The sequence below is a fragment of the Camelus bactrianus genome, chromosome 7 (genome assembly GCF_048773025.1).
Source record: "Camelus bactrianus isolate YW-2024 breed Bactrian camel chromosome 7, ASM4877302v1, whole genome shotgun sequence".
Lineage (NCBI taxonomy): Eukaryota > Metazoa > Chordata > Mammalia > Artiodactyla > Camelidae > Camelus > Camelus bactrianus.
Window position 1 is genome coordinate 24,936,557 of NC_133545.1, and position 9,485 is coordinate 24,946,041.

The window sequence follows — 9,485 nt, forward strand, 5'->3', positions numbered from 1 at the left end:
CTGACAAAACATGCACATTTTTGCCAAATACAAAAGTAGTGGTAGTCAAGAACTAACTGGAGAACATTCTAGCCTTCTCTTAATTTTGATCACCAACTTCCGAACCAAACCAAGTATATAACAAAGTAATTTCAACGAGTTAGCTGTGTAACATAAAGTTTCAAGTTAAGTCCCAGGTTCCTTCCTTCCACACAGATTGCTGTCCCTAAACCCCTGTAATGTAAAAATTCTGTGAATGCCTCTATGCAGAAGCCATATAATCTCCTTTGGGTAAAGGAAATGTACATAATATACAATGAAAGTAATGTGCTAGGTTTGTGAGTTAAAAAAATAAAAACAGGATTCTGAAATAAATGAGTAGCTTGCACGGACAGAAGAGGGGGCCTCTGTAGCATTCACTGCTAGGTGTCCCCATTTTGCCTTGCGGCTCCACGTTTTGATGCAGAAAATGCAGAGATAATCAAACCTCCTCTGTAAAGAGCCAGGTAGTAAATACCTGACACTCTGTGGGGCCATATGGTCTCTGTCACATGTATCACGAAGGTGGCCAAAAACAGTATGTAAACAAATGGGCATGATTGTGGTCCCGCAAAGCTTTATCTACGAAAACAGTCTATGGGCAGTTTGCCACCCTCTGTTTTAATAGCTAGAAAGCAACTTTGAGATTGTCAATGGACATGAGAATAATGATGTCAGAGCTAGAAAAATGGGACCTCTAAGAAAGATGGCTAAGAGAGGCATTAAATTTAAGTGAGAGATGTACTCACTAAGGCTAAACTAAAGATGACGTCGATTGAACATGAAGGGACCAGTCATCATATAATGACCTTAACCTCATTCACAGAAGTACAAAACTACAAAACTCAAATCCTGATTTGACATGAAATGGTAGACTTCTAAAGGGATTCTCTAATCAGAATGACTTCAGTATATTCCTAAGAGAAAGCTCTCTGAGTCTCTTTAGCTAAATGGCATTTAGTTGGCAACAGATTCTCTTTCAACATAAATGGAAGGACTCCTTGTCTTATGAAAACAATCATTGATACTAATCATTTAGGATGCATGCAAATCTGCCATATGCCTCTGCAACAGTATTCCAATTCTCCTATAGGTTTTTTCTGTTTGTTTGTTTGTTTTTTGTGGAAGAAGGCTGAAATTGATGTTTTTCGTATTCAAGGTTAAAGCTGGACTTGGCATTAATATTGTGGGTCTTGCTGTGGTGATGCTTGGCATGTTTACCTGGATTGCACCCATGTTTGACCTCCACACTTACCCTTCTTGGGCTCCTACAATTTCCAATGAGACCATGCCCTAACAACATGAATGCTCTGACTATCCTGTGGTGAGTTTGGGGAACCATTAAGAATTCACTGCAAAATCTGGCTATAGAAAACTGATGACACACTTAAATCAGCCCTGGTATAGCTGCTACAGTTCCAGTAAACACCCAAAATCTGTCACAACTCAAGAGTCTGCATTCCTTTGAGATGTAACCAAGATCATCTATATGCCTTCATCCAGAAGCCCACAGTTGAGATTTTGCTCCTGAACCATATGCAACCTGCTTCATCATAAGAATAATTCATAACTTAACCTTCTTGAAAGAGATTATGTCATTTGCTTCATCTTACAGTTTGGGTTCAATGTAACATTTCAAATGTCAATTCATTATTTCAGAAACTTTCCATGAAGCTGCAAATAGAAAATAAAACAAGTTAATTAGGTATTTGTATAAATCATTTTTGTAGTCTTTGTCCAAGAGAATTTTCTGAAAAATCAAAGCTGTGGTCATCTGGTGGTGCAAGAGAAAAGTTTAATCTAAATAAAATGTACATTCCCTCATTTAAAAAAATTCCTGTCAGATTACTCTTGATATATACATAGAGCATAAAAATTGAAATTAAGTAGTAGTTATAAAATAATGGCTGAATCCACTAAACAACAGAAAACAGATAAGGATTAATTTCTGTTAGATTCAAAGGCTAAAGTAATATAATTCACACTTCTATGATCTCAGTGCACTGAGAAATGCGTTTTGTAGAGCTATGGATAAGGCTTCCTATGATTTGCACAATTAGCAAAGTATAGTTAGAAAAGAAAGGTAAACAGTATAAATCTATTAACACATTTGTATATTTGTACAATAGTTTTACTTAAGTATTTATTTTATTTCAGAAATACATAATGTCATACGTGAAGACAAGAGATTTAGAAATTTAAATGAATTATCACTGTGTATACAGCCATTAAAATGTCACATAACTTCATGACATCAACATTGAAATGAAATACCAGAGAAAGTAAAGAATAAATAATTGAAATTGTTGATATATTTACAAAAGAGATAAATAAATTATTGATGGGCAAATAAAAAGAAAAGAGAACTAAACATTCAAATAAAAATGGGAAAAGAATAGTCTCCTAGTATTCAGGACATGAATGAGTAAGGTCTATTGACATTCCAAAATTAGACTAAAGGGAAAAAATTGACAATCCAAGACAAAAAAATGTGTACAGTTAAGAAAATATGCTAACAATAAAATAGAAGAAAAAGTGAAAAAAACACCTTTGCTATTTTTAATTTTCAAAGAAGTCATCAGACCTGTATAGATTTTGCAAATGAAATTATAAAATTATTTTTGAAAATTAAATATGGTAAAGAGGATTTTTTTAAGTAATACATTTCTTAAAAAAATTATTTATGGTACATTGCCCATGTTCATTATTTGTCAATTTATTAATGCAAAATTAATCATTTTTTCAAGAAAAAAAAATGTGTCCATTTAAACCTGACAATATAATATTGCTGCTTTGTGTAGATCATCTATACTCACCCTATGCACTTGTTCCCTTCTGTATCATATGTTACACATTTGTTTATGATCCGTAGTATTTATTACTTTGCTGCTTTTTTCTAGTCATTCAATTTATCTCTGCTGAATTATATTATAGGATAAATATATTTTCATTATGAAAAAATGAAATGACTTTTCAAATTATAATGAGTAAATTTTGCTCTCAAGAAAATAATAGAAACATTTCAGCTTGAATCATTTTAATAAATTGCTTCCAACAGCTGCCAGCTGAGTACAGGAAAATGATCCTTAGTCAAAATTTGTTTAAGTGAGCCATATGGTTCTCTACATCTTTATGTTTAGTTGATGTATCAAAAATGACTCAACTCATCCATTTCACATTTGTCCCATACACATCAGAGTTCTCAAGCTCTTTTGTCTGGAAGTTGCAGGCTGTCTTCGAGAGTTTCCAAAAGGCATCAGAAGCAGATTATCTAACAAATCTTTTCCTCCCACTCTAGGGCAGATAGCGTTTTTGTTTTTGTCTTGAGCCTTACTCAGAGATTAACTAGAAATCTTTGTCACTTTAAATCCCTTCATCTTACTTAGGATCAGGTCTTGTGTGGATAGTAGGAGCAATTTCACTAAGTGACTATTTACTGTCTGTTTCTGCGAGTGCTTGGAAGGCTCCCCCAGCACACAGGTATCCTTCACTCACCACAGCTGCCACTGTGCATCTCAACACCTCTAGAATTCACATTTCCTTCTTTTCAAATGTGCGCACTGTTTTCACCCTACTTGGTCTCCAAGGCTTTGTTCTCTCTTTCTCAGCCTGGGAGGTGGGGAGGTACACTTTTAGCCAATATTACTAACTAAACTTATTAGCAAAAATTGATAAAACAATATCATGACACATTAATTGTCTGGACATTTGTGCTATGTATTATTAGCTGTCAAAGATTAATACTATTTTATTGTATCTTTGCTTTGGCTAAATATTTGATAAAAATCTTTGTCAAGGCACTTTTGTTCCGGAGTTTTTGGTTCAATTAATGCATGACTATTATCTTGTGTGTGGATTTTTCCCAATTAAATGTTTCTGTTTTTAGGAGGGGGAGGTTGTACTAGCAATGGAAGGGTAAACCCAAACAGTTTTACTACTGTAACATAATATAAAAATGAAAATGGTTTAAATTGTTGCCCCAGCTCAGCATCAGCCATGTTATTCCCAAATGAAGTATTTTAGTGAAAGCAGAAATTTACTAGGTAAGTTTTGGGAATGCAAATATCAAAAACAGAGGTCCCCAGTGCAAAGCAAGATCAGACTAGTCCAGGAGTACAATAAAAATAGCATATAAAGAAAGTAGAAATTAAAAGGTTTTTTCCGAATATAGGGAGTTTTAATTCCTCTGGGAAGAAAAAGACATGGGGTTTTAAAAAAGCAAAGTGCTTTTCTTAATGACAGTATGGTGGTATAGATATTGGGAGCAGGAAGAGGAAGATCTTTAAGCCAAATAATAAAACATATTGTATATCATACATTACTGTGGCTGCAAAAAAATAACGGAGGCCCTCAAAAGAGGACTATGGTGAAGGACCAGCAAGAATCTAGAGACTTAGGCAAGGACTGAAGGTGGCAACTGCTAATCCCTAGAGATATTGAAATTTTCTTTTAATAAGTACACTGGTTACAAGGGACGGGAGACAAAGCTAAGAGCCAAGCAAGTTAGGGCTTGAATGAAAATTCCATAGAGTTAGGATCTCAAAAGTCTATATTCTCAATGAAAATGAGAGAAAAAAAAAAACACCCATTGGGGGAAACGTCAAGGGAAATTTAATGTTTTGGCCTATGCACTTGGTGGAGAATGTAAAATCTTTGAAAATTCATAACCATGCAGGTTAGGAGGCTTAAGTCGCAATATCAGTGTGTGTGTGCAGGGGACATTAATCTGAAGCTTTATTTTAAAACAATCCTAGGTTGGTAGATTCACCAAGTACCTGGCAAAAGAAAGAACACCTTCTTCAACCTGGAGCTCAATGAATTTCTAAGATTTTAATCAAAACTCATAAATTCTGCCAAGACGTAAATCATGTTGTGCAAGAGACAACATAAACAAAAGAAATAGAACCCCATATACAAAGACAAGAGATACTCTAATTATCAAGTAAAGAATATAAAATGAAGAAACATAATGTTTGAAAATATGAAAGAGGGTAACGGAAGTATAATAAGTATGATTGGCAGAGTTCTAAAAATGTCCCGCCAAGATTTCTGTCTCCTGGTTATGTAATCAAACACTAATCTAGGTACTACTATACTGCTATGAAGGATTTTTCAGGTGTAGTCAGGATTATTAATCAGATGACCTTAAAATAGATTATCCTGGACTATCCAGGTAGACCTGATGTGATTACCTGAGCTCTTTAAAGCAGAAGAGGAAGGCAGAAGAGTCTGGTGGGTGTGATGGGACAGAATGGGAAATCAGAGAAATTTGAAACATGAGAACTACACCCATTGTTGCTGGCTTTGATGATTAAAAGCGTCACAAGCCCAGGAATGCAAGTAGCCTTTAGAAACTGAGAATGACCCCTGGCTGAAACCCAGCAAAGAAATAGAGGCCTCAGTCCTACAGTTGCATGGAGCTGACTTCTACCAACAATATAATAAGCCTAGAAATAGATTCTCCTTAAGAGCCTCCACTAAGGAACACAGCCCTGCGGACACCTTGATTTTAGCCCAATGAGGCTTGTTTTGGACAAGTCAATTAATCTACAGAGCTTTGAGATAATGAGTATTGTTTTAAGCCACTATATTTGTGGTAGTTTGTTATAGCAACAATAGAAAACAAATTCAATAAGGAACAACAGACCGTGAAAAGTGATCAGATAGATATGAAAAGATGTCAGATAGACATTTTAGATAGAAGAAGTATAATGATTCAAATTAAAAACTTAATGAACAGGTGAAATAATACACTGTACAAAACAGAAGAGAAAGTGTATGAAGTCGAAGACACAGTCTAAAAACTGATTTAGAATGCAACCCAGTGATGGACAAAGAAATAACTCTGAAAAGGAAGTTAAGAAAAAGGCAAGCTAGAATGATAAATGAAACATACGTTCAGTCAGAATTCCAAGAGTAGAAAATAAAAAGAATGAGGGAGACACAATCATTGAAGACACAATGGGTGAAAATTTTGCAATACTAATGAAAGAAGCTAATCAAGATTTGCAGGAAGCATGATGAAGCCAAAGCAGGATTTTAGAAAAGGAAATCTACCTTTACCTATATAATAGTGAAATAGTGGAACACTCAAAAGAAAGAAAAGAAACAGAAGACAGACTACATATAAGGGATGACAATTAGACTGTGACTACCCTCTCAAGAACAGTTGGAAACAGTTAAGCGTCTCCAAGTGCTAAAATAAAGAGCTATCATTGTATGTCTAGAAAATCTGTTTCAAGAATGAAGGAAAACTAAGGAATTTTCAAACCAACAAAACTAAGAGAGCTTACCACTAACTGAAGCTTGTGAAGGTACTCCTAATGCTTGTATCAATGGAAAAAGAAAAATAATTCAAGACAGACGTGTGACACAATAAGGAACGGCGAGTATTGCTAAACATATGGCTTAAAAAAATACAACTCGAATGAAAATACTGAAAAAGCATAAGATACAAGTTCAAAGAAGACAGAGTATTCTAATTTAGCTCTTAAGCATCCGTTTTCTTCACGGCACAACACTTAATCTAACTAAATCAAAGTCAATTTAGTCATTTCAGTGTTTTTACTGATTTCAGAGTTTAACTTAGTCAACTTAGGCTTTTGTTTTTTAGATTCCCTCTCTTACTCCTTTCTTCTTGCAGTTTTTATCTAAGTTCTGTGAATCTTACGTATGAGACTCGCACCAGATGGGTGAGATGCATCTGGTCTTTGTGATTAGCAATTGTCTATGTTGGCTTCCACTCAGATGTACGATCCTCTGAAATGTATGATTCCTGTTGGTTTTATCATCCACTTCTGATTCCAGAATCTGTTCCTGCTCTCTGGCTCATGCCCCTCACATCATGCCTGAAATCAACACCTCTTCATCACAGCCACAAGTCCCACTGACCCACCCCTTTGAGGGCTTAGGGAACTTTTGATACCCTCTGTACCTCTCTTGGATCCTAGGAGTCTTGTCATTACTGCAGTCTTGTCTACTGCAGGTCTTCCCGTTAAGTGCAAGAGAGAGGGAGCCTGAAGCTCACATCTTTCTCGAGAAGAGTCAGTATATTAATTAATTCATGGCAAAAAAAATTGCTGATGTAGCCTGTGGCCACAAAACAGCATATCAGCAGAGCTCAAGTTGAGACCAAAACCACTGTGTTTAGAGCAGTGCTTAGAAGCATCAGATCTGGAGACTGACTTCCTCTGCTCACCATGCCATCCTAAGACATGTTACCTGACCTCTACATGCTGCAGTGTCCTCATCCAAAAATGGACCACTGATGGCACAAGAATATCTTCACAGGGTTAATACACATAAAATAGATTTCCAGAGAATGATTTAATTTTTACCCAATTACTTACTTCTTGGTTGAGAGAGAATACTGGAGGTAAAAGAGTGTACAAAGTGTACACTTAAAAAAAATGCATCTCCATTTTACAGAATTCAGCACACAAAGAAAACACAGGAAATTTAGACAGTGTATACAATACTAAAAATCAAGTTCAATAGCTTATTGGAAGAATGTGACGTGTTGGTAATGAATGAGCCACTCTATTAAATGATTCTCATCATTAGCTTCCTCTTCAGGGATGTTGAGAAAGCTCAAACGCCTGCGTTGTCAGGGCTCCCTGGAGCACTGTGTGCAGGGTTGTTGATGGATCTGGACAGCTGTAATTCTGTACACCTGCTAAGCTGAACCTACCCTTTGACTTCCCCTCAACGGCAAGTCTGCGGCTGGGCCACCGAGTCAGCCTCTGTGCCTCTGTGGTCATTGTTCTATAAAAAGTACATACTGAAGATTACCAAAATGTCAGAAAAGTCACATAGCCTCTCCTTCATTCAAAGAACACTAATGTGCACTTGCATCTATGTGATAGCCAGCATTTCCATTATTTTTCTCATTTATTCTAATTGCTTAATTCCATCTTATTTTATTTAGTGCGCCTTTCTTTCTTGACACAGTGTCCTTGTTTAAGAGCTGCAGAAGTGCTTGGACTCTTCAGAGAAGTCAGAAACTGTGTTTCTTACAGTGTCTCTAAATTAGTGACCTCTCATAGTGCTTCTACATGAAGAAATTATAAATCGTTTCCTACATCTACTTCATGTGCTATGACCTAGGGATACAATTTCAAATGAAACTTGAAAATAACATACCTTATACGTTATGCAATGGTTTTCAAACTCCAGGTCATCCTGAAAGAGAGTGGGGTAGGGGTTGAACTTTGGTGGGAAAGCTTAGGGCAGAAGAGAAAAGATGTTCTAAAGACATCATGTTTGATCCATCTAAACTTGACTGCCATGAAATCTGTTTCTGGTTTAAAGACTCCAATTCTTCAAACAATGTTCTGTCTTTTAGATGTTGGGTTTCCAAACTGTCTTCCAGAATCCTTCCTTCTCTCACGCTTCTTTAGAGTGTTTATGGATTTTTATCACCTTAGAGAATTTAAAAGAAAGTGTATACCCGCAATGGAACATTGTGAGACTACAATAGGAACTCAATGATCTCTAGTTGTAAATGATAAATCATCTTGGGAAGAGTTGACATCTTAAAATTTTTGAGTCTCCTGACCTATGAACACACTGTCTCTACTTAGGTATTCCTTAATTTCTCTGAGCAATGTTAGGTAGCTTTCAGTGTACAGTCCTGCTCATCTTTAAAAATATCTATCCATGAGTATTTCATATTTTTGACACTACTCTATTTCACATGTTGATGCTATTGTAAGTGGTATTTTTTTTTTTTTAGTTTCAATTTCTGATCAATAGTTGCTAGGATTTAGAAGTACAATACATTGGGGTTTTTTTTTTATTATTCTGTACTCTCTAAACTTACTTATTAGTTTTAGTTCTTTTTTGTAGATCATAGGATTTTCTCCATAAACAGTAATGTCTTATGTGAATAAAATCAGTGACACTTCTTACTTTTCAATCTGGATACTTTTATTTTTTATTTTGTCTTAAGATCTAGCCTTACCTTTTTTATCTTCCCTTAGCAATAAAGCCCTTTTTTTTTTTTACCATTAATTATCAATGTTAGTTGTAGAATTTTCAGATTGAGGAAACTCTTCTATTGCTAGTTTGTTGAGAGTTTTTTTGTCAGGAATGGATTTTGGAGTTTGTCAAATGTTTTTGTTGCATGTTTCAAGAAGATCTTATGGTTTTATTTTTTAGTCTGTTAACATGCTAAATTACATTGAACTAAACAAACTTTGAGCATGATATATTATACTTTTATATATTATTAAATTATATTTAGTAAAATTTTGTTAAGAATTTTTGCATCAATGTTCAGGAGAGACATAGGTCTATAGTTTTCTTTCTTACAGGTTTTTTTGTTTGTTTGTTGTCAGATTTTAGTATTAGGGTAATGCTGGCCTCAGAGAGTGAGTTAGGAAGCATTCTCTTCACTTCAAATACCTGGAAAAGTCTGTAGCATTTGAACCCTCTTAAATTTATTGAGATTTATTTACAACAGAATA

At 35.2% G+C, this 9,485-nt stretch overlaps 1 protein-coding gene across 1 annotated transcript in view; it reads left to right on the forward strand.

Annotated features, from left to right (window-relative positions):
• SLC13A1 (solute carrier family 13 member 1) overlaps positions 1–4,617 on the forward strand; it is a 76,724-nt gene extending 72,107 nt beyond the window's left edge. The window contains exon 15 of the mRNA XM_010947594.3: positions 1,178–4,617. Coding sequence (XP_010945896.1) covers positions 1,178–1,315 — 138 coding nt within the window. The 3' untranslated portion in view covers positions 1,316–4,617. The remainder of the gene's footprint in view (positions 1–1,177) is intronic.
• The last annotated feature ends 4,868 nt before the right edge of the window (positions 4,618–9,485 follow it).